General features: G+C 38.5%; 1 protein-coding gene across 1 annotated transcript in view; it reads right to left on the reverse strand.

The window, feature by feature from the left end:
* Positions 1-15,973: 15,973 nt before the first annotated feature.
* The window catches only part of GIPC2 (GIPC PDZ domain containing family member 2), a 28,791-nt gene continuing 25,012 nt past the window's right edge, over positions 15,974-19,752 (reverse strand). The window contains exon 6 of the mRNA XM_048496886.1: positions 15,974-17,893. Coding sequence (XP_048352843.1) covers positions 17,742-17,893 — 152 coding nt within the window. The 3' untranslated portion in view covers positions 15,974-17,741. The remainder of the gene's footprint in view (positions 17,894-19,752) is intronic.

The following is a 19,752-nucleotide window of genomic DNA, read 5'->3' on the forward strand; positions in this document are numbered from 1 at the left end:
GTTTCCATATGGGATCCCAGGGGTTGGAACTAGTGGTGGGATTCAAATAATTTAACAACTGGTTGTTTACAAGCACCATTTTAACAACCGGTTCTCCCAAAGTGGTGTGAATCTGCTGAATCCCACCACTGGTTGGAACCCCATGGTTCTCCTGCCAGGTGGGCTGGAGGGATAGAGACAGATGTCACGATAGTCACCCAATGCTGGATTCCACTCCTTGCTGCACCAATGGTCCTTCAGTTGCATCCAATAAAGTTGTGGCCTATTTCCCCCCCATCTCTGTATGTGATGGTGTCCTAGCCCTGCTGTCTCCCTTGCCCCTTGGTCTGCAAGCTGATCAGAAAACATGCAATTGTTCCTGTTGTGATGCTAATTGCAATGGCATGGCCTACCCTTAAACTATTCAAAAACTTGCTCGCGTTCTGTACCCAAATATAGAGAAGTACATCCATCTTTCCTTTCTCGACACAATTTTCAGAAATATCATCGTTCAGTTACAAGCCATTATTCTCCTGAGTCTAAACTGATTTTTAGGGTCCATGAGCAATAAGTGTATTTGCAACCGTATCTTTAAACTGTTTTATAAACAATAATTCTATCAATTAAAACTACAGTTGGGGTAGATTATATGATTAATTGTGTCATATTTCAAGAATGATTCCCCCAAAGTTGGTTTTAGTTTCCAGAAGAATATCATACAAAATACATTGCTTGTGAAAAATGAAGCCAATAGTTAAATTGTTTAAGATTGCTTGATATTTCAATATTATAATCTTTCATCAGCATGCAGTGACATACCAACATGTTTTATTCCATTTCTGCGCATTCTCCTGACTAGCTATTATGCAGAAGTCTGTTTATCTCTTAACCATACAGTTGGGCGATATCATTGATTTACTATAATTGCAAATACCAAAACTCTGAGCAATAAAGAACCCTTTTAATAAATGAAGGGAAGTCATAAATGAATCAATTTATGCACAGAAAGGTTTATGTTTTGAATAATGCCAGAAACCAGCATCCTCTTGCATATTCAGCTCACTTTCAAAACAAGCCTATAAAGGTCACTTGAACAATACCAGCTTCTTCATCACTGTCTTCTCCTCAGTTTTGTTTTGGGTTTAGAAATTCAAGTTTACACTTGTACCAGCTATTCTTGAAGTAGTCAATGTAGACTACAATTCACGCTCTACTTAATTAACCCCCCCCCCATGCTTGTACAACTTGCAAAACAGCTATTAAAGCACAACATTTCATATTATCATTTTATACCATCTTTTCTCTAAAGAGCTCAAAGCTTCATTCAGCTTCATGGTTTTAATTCTGTTTACACTTGTTGAAGTCCTGCATTCTAACCAATAAACCACAGTGGCTCGTATACAATTAATTAATTTATAACACTGTGTGTGTTGTTGTTTTTTAAAAGAAAACCCTATACTAATGTCAGGAGATTTCAATTGGGCGAGTACACAACATTTGACTTTCTTGGCTACTTCAAGGTTTCAGTCTCTTTTAGATATATTCTATTCTGAAATACAGAATCCTTTTTTCTGCAGCAATCAGAAAACACAATGCTAGATGGACCTTATTTTTTAATTTCTGAAAGTCTCTGTCATTCTGTATGTGAACAGAATACTCTGGAATATTATTCAATAAAGAACTATTATTAAGATCTGAGTGGGGCACTAAATTAAAACTAATTTCTTTTGACCTGTGAGAACAAGCTGGTAAACTATTCTTAAGAATACAAAATTTTAAGTCAAAGCCTTTTAAAATATTCACATCCACAGAAATAATGAGAATCAGACTGCAAATTTGTTGTGTTCAATTCCTTGTTCTTGAAGGCACAAGCAGCAGTAATAAAGTGATGTCATTTTTTGACAATGGAAAATTGCATTGGCCAAGCAGCAGAATCCAGAGCTATTTTTAAAAAAATTGCAAGTACCTTAAACTTATAAGGATTTTATAACATGACCAAATGAACAAAAAATGGTTACAGACATATTACAAATTATTGAAAAGACAGGAAGTATCTCAAAAGGTAGCAATTTATAAACATTAAGAAGGGTAGGGGAATCAAGTATGTAAAGTAGTAAATATAAATATTATGTTTCCAAATAATAGGGGGTTCGAATAAAATAATTTTATAGTGTATAAGACTGAATTGAGTCACGACAAGAAAAAGAGAGTCAAATGTCTGTTTTCTCATTATTGAAGGGTTATTAAAACTGACTATAAAAAGAGTTTTCATGAGGTAACTCTTGCCCTCTTCCACATCTTAATACCCCAAAAAATGATGCTTGAAAAAATACAAATACATTATTGTACTATTTGTAACCCATAAGAAACCTCAATAACTACTGTGGAAATACTATACCTAATGTCAATAACTATTGTGGAAATGCTACACCCACTGCCAGACAAAAACAAAAAGCAAGAAACAGAATAATGATCTAGTGACTGGTTCCCTTCATAAATGGTGAGGTCATAATTTGTTGAATGACAACACCAACTGATGCTTGTGGAGTTATGTGGACCAATAAAGAATATTGGATAGGAGCATGAGATGTAAGCCAGGAAATCATCAGGTCAAATCTCATTTCATCTATGAATTGGCTGAACAACATCAGACAAGCCATAATCTCTCTTCGTATAATAAATTTTATTGAAGTTTCGGATAGTATATTTACAATAAACAATCTGTATGGTTTACATTAGTAAAAACATACAAAAGACAAACTGGAAGACAAACCAGGACAAATCAGACAAAACATATGCACTAACATAAAAGACCAATAGCGGTCTCGTTGACCTAACTATTAGTCTCTATAATGGATGTATATCCACCCTTTTATATTCTCTTTCCAAAATCCTAAACTAGACTTCTTCACCTATAATCAGTCAAAAATTTTGACAGAAAGAAATAGTTTACATTCTGATAAGATAGCTAACTTTGAAGTTGTTACATTCTGATTCTGCTTGCATTTAAATATCTATTTACCTCCTTATCTATAGTTGTAACACATTATAAAATTATTTTCTATAGTAAGGAGGAAGAAAAAAAAACTAATTAATACATGACCGGGTAAGACTTCGCACCAGTTTCCTTACTTAAATAATCTATCCATAATTGCCATTTTTCTAGATATAATTCTACTGGTTGGCCTTTTATTTGAAATGTGAATTTATCCAACAAATACAACTGTTGAACTTTGTTTTCCCATTCTGTTGCCTCTGGAATATAAGCTGTCTTCCAGTGTCTGGACAGGGTCAGTCCTGCTGCTGTAATTAAATACAAGCCATAATCTCTCTGCCTCAGTTTTGTAACATGGAGATAACAGAAATGTCTGACCTTACAAGACTGTTTTACATATTTACCTATAATAGAGTTTATTTGCTATATCCATAGTCTGCATCAAAAATACAAAATGTGTAAAAATTACTGACATTGCTGCTCAATGTGGCCCCTCTTATTTAGTTACTATTTAAAATATTTATACATACTAAAGCTCGATAAAATCATAAAAACATAACATCATTTAAAAAACAGTTTTAAAGAACCCAGTACCAGTCACTATAAAAGGCAAAACCATGTTTAACCTGATTATGCAATATTATAGATTAACTATTACTAAATGTTGTAGTGGACTAGAGGGCTAATCATCACATTTTATGCCTTTCAGCTTTTATATGCTCTTATTTTCTTGTGTTTTTAAGCTATTATTTGGATGGACATCTTAATGTGGTGAAGGGGGGTTGGGGTTTGTGCGTGTCAGTGAAACTGGGAGCAATACCACTGAAGGGGTCTTGACAGCTTGTCAAGAGGCTAAACTCTTAGCAGAATCATTCCTAGCACAGTCACTCAAGATGAAATTATCACATTTGAGACACCAGACTAAGATGCAGCCACCCCCCTCAGGGATCAATGGCTACTCAGAGGAAGAGAACAGACAGTTCCAGTGGTGATGGGAACAGAGGATTCCTTAAAGGCTAAGTACTGGTCAGCAGCAGTAGAGGAAGGTGACCCTGACAGAGGATCTTTTATAGAAAATAGCAATGTCACTACAGCTAACCTTTGTTAGTATTACATAGAAGAAAGCAATGGTAAACCACTTCTGACAAACCCTTATCTAGAAAACCCTATGATGAGACAATCCATAATGAAAAAAAGTTATGGAAGATGTTGGATGGCACTCAATCAGCTACTGGGAAAGTGTGGAGAAGTACAAGTAGTGCTAATCTTAACGATGTGATTAGACAAAAGGTAAAAGGACATTCAGTTGCTGACATGAATGGATGCAAAAGTCCAAAGCTGTCTCATGCATATACTAGAAACATGGAATGTGAGAAGCATAAATCAAGGTAAGCTTGAAATTTTAAAATGAGAAATGGAACATTTAAACATTTCAATCCTGGGAGTGAATGAACTAAAGTGGACTGGATTAGGACATTTTTACTCAGAAAATCACAAAGTGATTAACTCAGGGAATGACAAAAACAGAAGAAATGAAGTTGTTTTAATAGCGAGTTGAGATGTAACACAGGCAGTCAGGAGCTGTAATATCAATCAGACTTCAGGGTAAGCCTGTCAACATCACCATCATCAAATGTATGCCCTAACTACAGGTGCTGATGATGAAAAATAAAATGAAAGCTTTTATGCAAGTGTCCAGGAAAAAACTGATCCCACATCTGGAACACAAAAGTAGGAAACAAAGAAAAATAAAATATTGTTGGCAGATTTGGGCTTGGAGAACAAAATGAAGCAGAAGAGTTACTAATTGAATTCTGCGAGGACAACACTGCGAGGACAACACAAACATATGTTTCAGGCAAACAAATCAATGATTGTATACATTGACACCACCAGACAGCCAGGTAGATTACATAACTGGAAATAGAAGATGAAAAAAACTCTATTCTGTTTGCTAAAACAAGACCAGGAGCCAACTATGGTACTGACCATGAATTATTAATATCAAAAATTAGACTACAGCTGAAGAAAAACATCAGAACATTCATGGTGCCAGAATACAATCAAAAGTAATGTTCTTGAAGAGACCATTTAAACATCAGGTTTGCATTAATAAGTTCAAGTGAAACCAGAAGAACTATGGGTTGAAATTATAGATATTATCAGGGAAGAATATACAAAGACAATTCCCATAGCCAAAAGAAATGAAAAGCCTTGATGGATAACTAAGGAAACTTTAAAAATTGCTAAAGATAGTAGAGAAGCAAAAGTAAAGGAGACAGAAACAGAATCAAAAGTCTAGTGCAGCATTCCAGCAATTTGCATGCAGAGACAAAGAGAACTATTATAATAACCAGTGTATGGAAATATGAGGAAACAACAAAAAAGGAAAAACAAGAGATCTGTTCCCCAAGATCCAAAAAATTAGAGGGAAATTTAAAGCATGCAGAAAGATCAACATGGCAATTCATTAACTGAACAGGATAAAATAAAGAAAAGGTGGGAACAATACACTGAAGAACTAGACAGAAAAGGTGAAAGGATGACTGATTCCTTCTGAGAAGAATCTTTTTGGGGGAAAAAACATACAGTTTTAGAAAGGGAAGTAAAAGCTCCACAAAGCAACTGGGAGAAACAAATCACCAGAAGCAGATAGGACATCCAGAGAACTATTTCAAGCCACAGAGACCATCTATCAAAACCTTGACTAGAATATGCCAACAAATATGGAATAGGAGGTTTCCATACCTCCTGTTGTGTACATGTCACAACTGTGCCAGTTATTGTGTACATGCCACACCTGTGACAGTTGGAACCACAGTACTGTCCCACAACAGCGCCATCTACTGGCCGTCAAAGCAACACCCTCTGATACAAGGGAAACAACAATGCCTTTCTTGAAAATCACTGCCTTATGGAGTGAAAGGAATGGGGCCCGCCATCTGGACATGACCCACCCACCCTAGCGAAGGAAGGAGAAGGTGAGGGAGGGTCCGGCGGTTTGCTGGACCAAACACTCTGAAATTTGAACAAAACGTAGCTCATGCCTCCCAGGTGGTTTTACGCTAGATAATTCACCTGCAAGGGAAGGAAGTGAAAGGGACAGGACCAGCCACCAGCACATGGCCCGCCCACCCTAGCAGAGGAAGGGGAACATTAAGGAGGGACCTGCCGGGTTGCCATGCAAGGGAATGAGAGAGAGGGCGGGGAGCGAGGGGCCCCTTGTCCCTCCCCTCCCTTGCAAGCATTGTGCAATGACACATTGTGCAAGGACACATGTTCTGAGATGGAAAAAGAAATTAGAGAGGCCAGCAAAAGCAAAAATGTAATGGTAGTGGGTGATTTTAACTAACCCCATATAAACTGGAAAAATGCATGTTCAGGTCTCAGTAAGGAGAGAACATTCCTGGATATGCTAAATGACTGTGGCTTAGAGCAGATGGTTGTAGAACCAACCAGGGGAGAGGTGATCCTAGATCTAATTCTATGTGGAACCCAGGACCTGGTGCGGGAAGTCAGTGTTGTTGACCCGATAGGGAACAGCGACCACAATTCTGTCAGATTCAGTATCTCTGCATGCGAACAAGTGACAACTACTAATGTAGTTACATTTGCCTTCAGAAAGGGAAATTTCTCAAAGATAAGGGCGATAGTGCGCAGGAAGCTGAAAGGGAAAATCAAGAGAGTCAAAACTGTCCAAGATGCTTGGACATTATTTAAAAAAGGGAAAATCAAGAGAGTCAAAACTGTCCAAGATGCTTGGACGTTATTTAAAAACACAGTCTTAAAAGCTCAGCTGGAATGTGTTCCGCAGGTTAGGAAAGGCAGCGCCCAGTCCAAAAGAAAGCCACCATGGTTAACAAGGGAGGTTGAGGAAATTATTAGGAAAAAAAGATGTCTTTTAGAAAACGGAAGTCCAACTTAACTGATGAAGAGTACCAGAGAGAACACAAATGGTGGCAAAAGAGAAGCAAGTTAGCTGTAAGGGAGGCAAAAAAGGATTATGAGGAACGCATGGCTGTGAACATCAAGACCAGCAACAAACAGTTCTTCAAGTACATCCAAAGCAGGAAGCCAGCTAGGGAAGCAGTAGGCCCATGTAAGCTTTCTGACCAATCCTATAAAATATATATATTTCTCACAGCAGTATATTTTCCTTTAAAAATCATATTGGCAAAAGCCAGTTGCCAAAAGCACTCCTATGGGTGTAGGTAGCCGCATGATCACCTGACCACAGCCAAAAGGTCAAAACTACTTTAACAAAAGCTAAGATAATGAGTTACTCCAGCATAACTTGGAGGCCTCATTTGAGTCACGAGAATGCTTGATTACCACACCTTGCTATAGAAACTGTTAAAGACAAAGAAGATGGAAAGCTACATTAGCATCAGTTGCTGAATTTCACTATCTCTTCTAACAACAGATGGTTCCTTCCTTGCATTTCCCCAACCTATAGATATGATCTCCCTACAAGAAGATCCCATCCTGAATCAATCAAGCCTCATTCAAATCTGAATACTGAAGGCAAAGACTGTAAGAGTTACTTTGCATAAAGCCATTCTGTGCTTCCTGATATAATCTAGGACCAATTGACTCCCATTGTCCCAAGGTGTAGAACAATAGAAGAGTCGCTAATTAGCTCACCCAGCAAGCCCAGCATGGGAAATTCCAGAGAATTTAGAAAAAGGAAACTTAAAACTCACTTGTTCCCGCCTCTTCCTGGGCAAAAGGGTATAAAAGCTCAGGTCACCCCAACACATGTGCTCTTGGCCACATGTTCCTCTCTTGGTCATGTTGGTCTTGAGACACAATATCGTCTTCACTGGGTCTCTGTGCTGGCGTGGATTCTCTGCCTTCTACTTCTACTCTTCTAAGAATCGTTAGGTAACGTATTACCCCACAAAAAAACCCCTCCCTCTCTATCTCCAATCTATATTTTTAACACCTTTCTATATCTCAGGAACTTGAATGTATGTGCCCTTGTGTCTTACTGTGTGTGTGTATTTTTAAACAAATGTATATAAACATTTAAATTCAATTTGGACTCTTGCTTCTCTGTGGAATATTCATTGCCAGAATTCATTCCCCGTATTATACAGTCTAAAAGATCTCCTCTCGGCCCCTCTCCTGATCTGCCAATGTGAGTGTTCATTCCCCTTTGCTACTTTTATGTGAGCTGTTACACTTTTTAGCAGCTGGTGGAGAATCGTATCCCAAAATCCCCTTCCCCTGTTAAGGCCGTAACACCCATTAGATGACGAAGAAACAAAAGGTGTGCTAAAAGATGACAGGGAGATTGCAGAGAAGCTGGATGAATTCTTTGCATCTGTCTTCACCCAAGAGGAGGTGAGGAAAATTCCTGCACCTGAACCAAGCTTCTTAGGAGGTGAATCCGAGGAACTAGCGAAGATAGTGGTAGACAAGGAAGAAGTTCTGGCAGCCATTGATAAACTAAATTCTACCAAATCTCCTGACCCAGATTGCATTCATCCAAGAGTTCTTAAAGAGCTCAAGCATGAAATTGCTGATCTTCTCACTTTAATATGCAACTTATTCCTGAAATCAGGCTCCATCTCTGAAGACTGGAAGATGGCCAATGTCACACCTTTAAGAAAGGGTCTAGAGGGGACCCAGGAAATTACAGGCCAGTCAGTTTGACATCTGTTCCTGGTAAATTAGTAGAATCTATCATTAAAGATAAAATTATTAAACATGTAGAAAAGCAAGACCTGATGAGGAAGAGTCAGCATGGCTTTTGCAGAGGCAAGTCCTGTCTTACAAACTTACTAGAGTTCTTTGAGGGTGTAAACAGGCATGTGGATAAGGGGGAACCAGTGGACATTATCTGCTTGGATTTCCAAAAGGCTTTTGACAAAGTTCCTCACCAGAGACTGTTGAGAAAACTCAGCAATGAAGGAATAAGAAGGGAAGTCCTCCTATGGATTAAAAACTGGTTGAGGAACAGGAAACAAAGGGTGTGTATAAATGGGAAGTTCTCGCAATGGAGAGATGTCGGGAGTGGTGTCCCCCAAGGATCCGTTTTGGGACCAGTGCTCTTTAACCTATTCATAAATGACCTGGAAGTAAGGGTGGGTAGCATGGTGGCCAAGTTTGCAGATGATACCAAATTATGTAGGGTGGCGAGAACCACAAAGGATTGCGAAGAGCTCCAAGTGGACCTTGATAAATTAGGTGAGTGGGCTAAGAAATGGCAAATGCAGTTCAATGTAGCAAAAGGCAAAGTGATGCACATAGGGGCAAAAAATCCAAACTTCACATACACGCTACAAGGGTCAGTGCTATCAGTCACAGACCAGGAAAGGGATTTGGGCGTCTTAGTTGATAGTTCCATGGGAATGTCAACTCAATGCATGGCAGCTGTGAAAAAGGCAAACTCTATGCTGGGGATAATTAGGAAAGGAGTTGATAATAAAACTGCAAGGATTGTCATGCCCTTATATAAAGCCATGGTGCAACCGTACTTAGAGTACTGTGTTCAGTTCTGGTCACCACATCTCAAAAAGGATATCGAAGAGACAGAAAAAGGGCAGAGAAGGGCAACGAGGATGATTGAAGGATTGGAGCTCCTTCTTTATGAGGAGAGGCTGCAGCGTTTGGGACTCTTTAGTTTGGAGAGGAGACGTCTGAGGGGAGATATGATTGAAGTCTATAAAGTTATGCATGGGGTAGAAAATGTTGACAGAGAGAAATTTTTCTCTCTTTCTCACAATACTAGAACCAGGGGGCATTCATCGAAAATGCTGGGGGGGGGGGGGGAATTAGGACTAATAAAAGGAAACACTTCTTCACGCAACGTGTGATTGGTGTTTGGAATATGCTGCCACAGGAGGTGGTGATGGCCACTAACCTGGATAGCTTTAAAAAGGGCTTGGTCAGATTTATGAAGGAGAAGTCGATCTATGGCTACCAATCTTGATCCTCTTTGATCTGAGGTTGCAAATGCTTTAGCAGACCAGGTGCTCAGGAGCAGCAGCAGCAGCAGAAGGCCATTGCTTTCACACCCTGCATGTGAGCTCCCAAAGGCACCTGGTGGACCACTGCAAGTAGCAGAGTGCTGCACTAGGTGGACTCTGGACTGATCCAGCAGGCTAGTTCTTATGTTCCCAATTTTCTTTCTTTTCCACTTCACCAGACTGAGCCACAGCAACACGTGGCCGGGCCTGCTAGTTATTCTATATGGGTCTGAAAGCTGGACAATGAAGCTGACAGGAAGAAAGTAGATTCCCTTGAAATGTTATATCAGAAGAGAGTATTATGGATACCATAGACCACTAAAACACACACACACAAGTTGTATCTAGATTAAATCAAGGCTAAACTTTCACTAAAAGCTAAAATGACTATACTGAGTATCCTGAGCTGGTCCTAACATGGACTCTCCATGAAGTAGAGTGAAGAACTTCAGAGGTTGTATCACTCTATTTTCTGCCACCCAAGGCTTCTTTAGACATAATGCAGGAGAACAGCCTAGGCTCAGGGTTCAAAGTAGTATTTCCCTAATCTGAAAACAAACTTGTACAAGTGCTCCCCCCCACACACACCCCTATCCACACACACACACACGTCACAAAGAAGAAAGTCTCATTTTTTTAATTATATGATTCTCATGGTAATGGGCTGCAGCCAGGTCAGGACTCCTAAAATTGTTAATATATATGTCCTTTTCCATACTATGACCCTGTCCATACTAAACGCTTACCTGTTTAGCCTTACTTTCAATCCATTGTTATTCTTCAGGATATCAATGGTTTTCCCAAAAATCTTGACTCCACCACTGTGTGTCCGGTTTCCAAGTTTTAAGAAGCGGCTTCTCCATGATCCTCAGTCTTGCACAAGATGTAAGTTGTGTCAATGCAGGGGTATGCTCAATTCATAGCATTAGGAATTATTCACATGCAAGGCATACTTCACAGTGACCCTATTAATAAGCATTTTGGATTTTTCCCATACAAAAATGGATTTTCCCATTCCCTTGGTATAACAAAATCTATTCCTAATGGATATTAATGGGCAAATGGCAGTCACCCAATTGTTAAGTTCAGGGATCCAGATTTTGGGTGAGCTTGGAAGCCAACTATCATTTCCAACAGCAAGCAAAATGTATTTCTTCTGGCTTTCTTCCTCCCTGATTTACATAGGTAAAATAAGTTCTGTTCTTTTGTACTGTTTGGAAAGGAGGTTTTAAAGAGGATGATCAGCAAGCAAGGTGTTCATGATAATGTAGTAAATCTTCCCCCCAAATAGCACAGATACCATTTTGAAAGTGGCATTCTTTGCTTCCTGATGTTGCTGACAATTACTCAAATGTATATTAATGGTGTGGTGGAATAAATAGGAAGACTTAAATCGCTGGTGATCCCAGACAGCCATATTTCTGGTTATGTTACATTAACTTTATTGTATACTAAATTATATAGTAAGGAAATTTGAGTTGCCTTGCTGGATCTGAGTTTTTTTTTAAAAGTAAAGTTTCCCCTTCAGTCGTATCTGACCCTGAAGTACCACTGCAAGCAGTGATTTTATAGGCAAGCCGCTTTTGTGGGGTAGTTTGCCATTGCTTTCCCCGGCAATTCTTTACCCCCTAGCTATGAGCTAGGTACTCATTTACTGACCAAGAAATGGATGGATGGTTAAGTTGACCATGAGCCAGCTGCCAGGATATCTGACTTACAGGGGGCTCAAACTCCTGACCGTGTGAGTGGCAGCGCAAGCACTTAACCACTACGCCACGCGGCTCTTTAATCTGAGTAGAGATCGTTAGTTACATTTTTATCCCTTTTTTTGCAGGAAGCTCAGGTTGGTTTACATGGTTCTTCCAGTTTGCACCTTATTTCTACAACAATCTTGCAAAGTAGGTTAGGCTGAAGAGAAAAACTAGCCCAAAACCACCAGCAAGACCTGGGATTTCAGGGTGGACCTGCCCACTTCCATTCCAATACTTGGTATCAGCAAAAAAGCTAACTATTCTTGATTGTCCACATCTGAAAAAAAAACTTTTGAAACTGTATAAGCCATCACAATCTTCTGCAGAAATTAATCAGGAGAGCCAGCGTAATGTAGTTGTTAACAGCAGGTGGACTCCAATCTGGAGAACCAGGTTTGATTCCCCACTCCTCCATATTAGCAGTGGACTCTTATCTGGTTCACCAGATTTGTTTTCCCACTCCTACATTCCTGGTGGATGACCAGGAATGTCTAGTCACAATTCATTCTGAACTCTCTCAGCCCCACCTACCTTATAAGGTGTCTATTGTGAAGAGAGGAAGAGAAAGGAGTTTGTAATCCACCATGAGTCTCCTTACAGGAGAGAAAGGTGGGTTATAAATACAAACTCTCATTCTATATGTTGACTGAAATCCCTGAATCACTAAATTACCTTAGGTTTTGTCGCTTAAGGGAGAGAACATTCCATAGGTGCATTTTTCTACTCAGTACTTCATTTTATAAACATTGCATGTCTTCCACATTTCCTACATACACAACCCAGAGGATAAGGGAGTCCACCAAAATGTGTGTCTTTCCCATTGCTTGGAAAGATGATAGAAGAAGTACTTAACTAACTTTAGGCTTTATCATTAGAATGAATGGAATAATTCTCAGCAGTTTTCAGCCGTTTCTCGTTTCAGTCAGACTTTGGAGCTCTCCCCCTCCTGCCCAAGAAGGCCACATTGCTGTATCATGCCTTACCTTTTTAGATCTTGTAACGGTGCTTTTGTTTTAGAAGGCTCGGAAGTTAGTTGGACAATATATTTATATACTGCCATTAATAAATTGTGCTATATTATTGCTAATATTCTCATATATATGTGGGTAAGTGTGGCATTGGATTAAGCAGGCCCTAGTCCAAATGCCTGATCTGCTGTCACACAGTTCACTGAATTATTTGGGGCAATCAGAACAACCTCTCAGGTCCTGTATAATGGGTTGCAGTCGGGATAAAGTAACCCATGTTCCCATTTTCACATTCACATGCATCTGTGCAGGCAGCGATTGGAGCCCATGGAAACAATCCAGGTTGCTGTCGTGCCTTTGCATGGAGACGTGTATTTTTAAAAAAATTATTTCCCATTGAAGCATAGCTATGCCGGCATGCACAAATGAACACCCACAGTCATGCTGATGTCCATCTGCACCTATGTGCCTATGCAGATGTAAGCCGCAATTTTTTTTTTTAAAGGAAAACAGAGGCAAATAAAGCGCCTCCTGACCAGCTGTTCGCTTGCAAGTGGCTGCAACCCAGGATTTTTGAAAAGACACGTGAATAGCGCGATTCTCAAAAAACCCACTTTGGAGGAAATAACACAGGACAGATTTGTTTAAGGTGCCCATGCGGAGGGGGCTCAGAGTTGTGGAGAAGGGGAAAACCTTATCCCTTGACTAAATCTTAAGCCCCTGGGAAAAGAATGAGATATAATAGTGATGAATGAATTGATGCTGTTTAATAGTTTCGATTTTATTATGTTAACGTTTCAGTATTTTAGTTTTATTCTTGCATATTGCTTGTAATTTTGAATGGAATCTGACAGAAAGGCAGGATATTTTAAATAATTTTAAACTATCAGTGACATACAGTTATTTCAAAGTGTAATCAAGGAAAGGCAGTCCCATTTTAATATCCCTAGAAACACTGTTACAGCTCTGCAAGCTTCTGTTGCTTTTCTTTTAAGTTAAGGTACAAAACCAAAGTACATTGTTACAACTCATCAAGAAATTAAATACTACTTATCCTGGCTTAAAAAGAGACAATCACACCAAAAGTGGAGGGGGGGGGCAGAAATTATAAATTTTAAGAGGGGTGAAGTTGTGAAGTAAGGGACCAAAAAAATGGCAGAGCAAGCTCCAAAACAGGGAGCATGGAAAACAGCCCATGGTTTTGGCAGGAAAAATAAAACATTTCAGAATGATTGCATTGTGAGGAAAGCTGGATCAGAAATGTTTCAGTGAAAATAAACACTGTAAAAGTGTTTTCAGATTCAACAGAGGAAAAAGTGATTTGGAAAAGTTACCAAAACAAAAGGATAGAAAAACAGTGCAGAACTCCACCAAAGAAACATTTTATTTCCACCCTGAAAATGGCATAAATAGCATATGTGGAAAAGACCAAAGTGTTTATTGTTTTTAGACTGATCCCCATTCATCCTGAAATTATATTTTAATTTAGCCCTATGGAAACTTTGAAACAGGATGCGAAGCCCCTCGTTTTTGTCAAACCTGTCTGTGTGAGAATGGTGCATGTATAGTCCTCAACCTACCTGAAAGATTCAGTTTTTCTTTTCTTTTTTCTGGTTCCCCTGGGCAGCATTTATGATTCTCACAGAGACCAGGACTTTATTATTATTTGTAGTAATGCATGCATGTGTATGTGTATGTGTATGATTTTGTGTACTGCATAAGTATTAAGCAGTATAGAGTTGGATGTGCTTCATACTAACCTCCAAAAAGTGCTGTCAGCTTTCATTTCCGTTACTTAAGTAAAATGAATTAACAGTGAGACACTACTCCACCATACTGTTATTGAACCAGGCAGGATAGTTAAAGATTCAAAAGAATCTGTTGCACAGAATCATCAGTAACACAGTGGTATATTGCCCACAGGGCAGGGGGGTGCAATGCTCCATGCGGATCTGCAGCGGTGTGGTCAGGCCATGGGGAGGGCATGGGCGGGGGCAGTGGTGCCCCGGGCACAGTTTCTCCTCGCTCCGCCTCTGGTAACACATAGTCTTATTACAATAAAGCACTTTGAACCAATTATTTTAATGTCCCACTTGTTTAGAGCCATTACCTTCAGGGGAGTTATGATGCTGACTTGAAAATTATGCTGTTGAAAACTATTTGAGCAAATATACTTATGACCATCAGTACACAGGGAAGTTTTTAGTGGTGTATGAAGTAGACCACAGACTTCACAGTATATCAAAAGGATACAGGAATATCAGCCAAGCATGTTTCAAATTTAACATTTTCCCTCATGAAAATATCCCAACCATTTTCACATCAAAAAGAGATGTCACTAATTTCATCATTCAGAATTTCATCACTCAGTTCAATATGAAGGTGACCATTACACCCGTGTTTTTTCCTCTGACTCCGCATGTTTAGATCAAAGCTCAAGGATTCCTCTCCCCATTGTTGTGCTCCTGCTGTACCAAGTTGGTAGCAGATGGAAGCTGTCCAATCAGCTGAACAGACAGAGAACCTCTCTGCCCCAAACATTTCCTATGTTTCTGTCCCCATCTCTGACATTTCAGATGCCATTTCAAGCAGTACCTAGGGACTACATTTTCTACAGTGCACAACAAACTGCATATATTATTTTTCTATATAATATAAATATAACATAGAATATAATGTACCAAGTTGGGTGGGGGGAGAGGAAAGGGGACAACAGCAGCCATCATTAGCAGTCAGATAAGATGGACTGGCACAAACAGGGGAAATGGGGAAGGTTTGGAAAGGCCTGTAATGTTCCTGTTGACATCATCATAAGAAATGTCAGCTTTTTAAACAAAAACTTAGATTTCTATGGTTAATTCCAAATTAAGTGAACTCAATGTTTTGCCAGGTTTGTTTCAATCGGCAATCTGACTTATTTATGCATCCCATGTTGTTGTTTCTACTAGCTGGCTGATCTACTCGTCTGTGGTATCAAGCACTATCACTCAGAGTGAAACAGAATTGGCAACCTCCAGGGGATGGCTGGAGATCTCTCACTTTTACAACTGATCTCCAGCTGACATATCAGTTCCCCTGGGGGAACTGGGGGAAAGGGCAGAGTAGAAGTTCTATGATATTAAACCCTGTTGAAGTCCCTTCCCACCCCAAATCCTTCCCTCCTGAGGCTTCACCCCAAAATCTTCAGATATTTCCCACTTTAGGGATGGCAACCCTAGCCTGAAACCTGAGTGATAAAAAAGGAAAAAACCTTGTTTTAAGGTCTCAAATTCTAGTATCTTTCAATCACTTCAAGAGGACAGTATATTAGTCACAAAATTTTATTTGAAGATCAACTTTTGAAGAGGCTAAACTGTTCCAATTAGTAAACATTCTTGTTCAGTACACTGCTAAGATTTAGCAGTCTTTTCATTCTATTTGATGAAGAGAAGTGCATAACTCAAAAGCTTGCATAGTTTCAAACAGAAGATGTTCCAGTGAAACACTATCTAACTGAGAATTATCCCATTTAATCTCATTTCTGCTTTGATTAATTATTGGCACATTAAAAACCTGCATAATCCAAGATTTACAAAAATTGCTTTAAAAATCAAATGCTAAAACTTAAACTGTACATTGTTACTGTGACATCAACACATCAATAAATAGTTACACTTGTACTTTTTTAGAAAAACTGACATGCTTTCATGCAACAATAAGACTATAATAATCTAAATCACTTACTAAGAAGTCCCACAGAATGCTTCCTGTACTTGCATCATTAAAATAACTGGGAATAATGTTTAAAAATATGCTGTTTCATATTTTTCATTTCAAAATGGTTTTCATAAGATCAGTTCATAATGAACTGCATCAAAGAACTAGTTAATTACCAGTTTTTTATATTTCCATTGTAGCCTACATTGCATAGTTGAGAACTAATTACACTACAATGTTCCAAACCACAGATGAAGCATTAAACAAAATTTTTAGTAATCAGTTACAAGAAAACTTCAGGAACTTTGAACATGGAGTGTTTCCAGATTTTTTTGTTTGTTTTAAATACAATAATTTAAGTCTCTCTAACAGTACATAGACATTTTCCAAACGACACAAATAATGCTATTCAGTCTGGAATGTGTTATTTATAAATGACATTAGTACAAAAGACAAACCAGAATACAAATAAAAAGTTATACCTAGTCTGTATTTATGATTTATAGACTTCAAAAGTGCAAAAGTGAATATAACAATCATTTTGGGAATTTTCCAGAGTTCGAGACTATTATCTGTAGCAACGCCATCAGAAACTGTTGTTTCCTGTACCTAGTGGTTATGTAACACCATAAATTTTAAAAGATGAATTGCCTAATACTAAACCAGACTAACTGTTCATTTAGTTCACTCCTTTCTACCCTGACTGGCAGTACCTATCAGACATTCACAGCCTTTGCTTTGAAATATGCTATGCATTGAACCAATTATGTGCAAGGATGTTCAAAGCAGAAGTTCCTCCCCTCAACCCTGGCTGCTTCTATTTGAGCTGAAGCATATGTTTCTAATCCTCTGCACTCTCACCTGGGAAAAAGCCCCCTTTAATAGTAAACATGCATTGGGCTGCACAGCAAGGAGTTGCTTAAAGAAAAAGTGCTTGAACAAACTACCAGTCATTGTGCAGGAAAGAAGAAAAGGCAGACGTTGGTTAGCAAATCATTTCATCAACACTATTTTGCTTCAACTACTACTGGCAATAATCTTTTCATTATGAATACAGTCCATTTTCATTGGATTTTCAACATGCCCTTTATGTTAAATTAAGAAAAGTAAATGTGCAAAACAAGTGCCCAAAGAATAATTTAAAAAATAAAGATTTCCAATGACTGCAATTCAAATTAAATGTCATATCAGCTTAAAAGCCTCTTATGAGTAAAATCTTGAACCCAAATCAATTTGCAAAGAAATCCATATTAACTTAAAATACATCAGATGTTTCTATTTAGCAGACATGTTTACAAACCATGCCATGCAGATAGCAGGTATATTTTAAGTCCCCAGACTTAACATTGTGACTAATCTTAAATGTGCCTAATTCTCATCAAAACCGTCCTTGCATTGCATCACCTATGGCTCCCCATACATCAAAGACAAATTCATCTGGAAAGGCAAAATCGCCTAGAGCTTCATCAAGTGCAACTGCAAACTCATCTGGGTTGTTCTTGCCTTTTCCAGCTTCTACCATTGTTGCAGCTGAAAACAAAAAGAGAGGACATAAGAAGAGCCATTCAGGACCATCTTGTCCAGCATCCTGTTTTACTCGGCAGCCATTCAGATATCCCAAGAAAGCCTGAAAGGACGTCACAGAAACCAAGCCCTTGCTGCCAGCTACAAGCATCTGGAATTCAAATGGGAAGTGTCCAAAAAGAATTTAGGTATACTTGGTGCATTTTCAGAGTGTTATGAAATTAAAATTAACTGCCAGTAAAGAGAAAACCCACAGAACATCTGTGAGATCAGCGATTCCCAAAGTCTGTCAGCTGACTCCATACATATGCATCAGAAGGAAAGAAAGCCCTAAAATGGATTAAAGATTGAAAATGGCAGTTGTCCACAGATGTTCACACAATCAAACATTTTTCCTCATTATTTTTCTGAATGCCAGGGGGACAGTTGGTCAAGTATGCAAGAGATTCTGTCTTTTTTTCTGGCATGAAGATCATGGCAGGAGGGGTATAAGGTTACGTGTAAACCTTTTTAATGGGTAGAAAGGCAGGAGTAAACTTTGCTTCCAGTTGTACTGGGATATTTCCATCCCGAGTCATGACAATGTAGATAAATATGACGAAATAAGAGTTTTCAGTGTAGGCTGGCTTGAAACCGCCCATGCAGCTCCCCAGTGGGGCAAATGGCTTGCTTCTGGCCACCTGAGATTGGGAATGTGGCATGGGGGTCAGTATCTTACACATCTGGGAAATGCATTTGCAGCAGCATGGTGCATGGCTGATGGCTTAAAAATCTATTTGGGGGAACCCACCTTTCTCACTTGGTCTCAAAGTGAACTATCTGCAAGTATCTTTCAATATCATGTTCAATGTACAAAGGAGTCAGGACAAATCTTATGACATCGATCCAGTTCTTACATTTTTGATCTTTTCTCTCACATTTTTCAGGATTTCCAACCAGGTAGAAACTTATAGTGATGGAAAGAACAGAAATCAATATCCTGCCTTTCTCCCTAATTGGGAACCAAAGCAGCTTTTATTGTTGCCTTCTCCCCACCCTCCCCCTGCCCACAAAAGTATATAAATAAAATGAAACACACAATGACAAGAGAGAAAAAATGAAATATGTAACAGAAGAGAAAAAATGTCTAATTTTCAAATTTGAGATAAAAGTTTACTAGATTCAGACTCAAACATTTCATTTGCCAGTCTGAAAAAAAACTTCAAAATCTGAGCAGCTTTCCAAACAGTAACATTTTATTTCTAATAAAGTTATTGTTATAACAATCAGAGTTCTAGAAACCACTTTATTTTTACTCTGGTAATTACATTTACTAGGACTTTTTTGTAGTCAAATATATTATGGTGTTATTTTAAAACAAACATCTGATTTCAGTCATGCATATATATTTAATGATCAAGTACTGACCTCTAGTGATCATTGATTGAACTGCTTTAGCTGGTAGATGTTTATAAAAATCTATCTTTTCTCATACATATAAATAATTGATTAAAGTGCAATTCTACACATGATTACAGACCTTAGATTTACATGTTTCTTGTTTTATGCCATGTGCAAAACTTAAATTTCCTGAGTAACAAACTGAATGTTAATCTGCATCTATTTTAATCTGTTCCAGCAGTACAGTCCTGTGGCACCTTAAAGATCAGCAAATTTGTGACGTAGACTTCTTTGGATTGCAAAAGCCTATAATGCATAAATTGGTTAAGGTGTCCGAAGGCTCAGTTTCTCTCACTGTGGAAACTGGATTGTGAAAGTCATATGATTATGATTAATTAAATGAATTTCTACCATAACATTGGATATATATTTAAAAATATTAATACAAACATAACATCAACAGAAATAATTCAAATACAATAAAT

This window comes from Sphaerodactylus townsendi, linkage group LG05 (genome assembly GCF_021028975.2).
Source record: "Sphaerodactylus townsendi isolate TG3544 linkage group LG05, MPM_Stown_v2.3, whole genome shotgun sequence".
In the NCBI taxonomy this organism is placed as follows: Eukaryota; Metazoa; Chordata; class Lepidosauria; order Squamata; family Sphaerodactylidae; genus Sphaerodactylus; species Sphaerodactylus townsendi.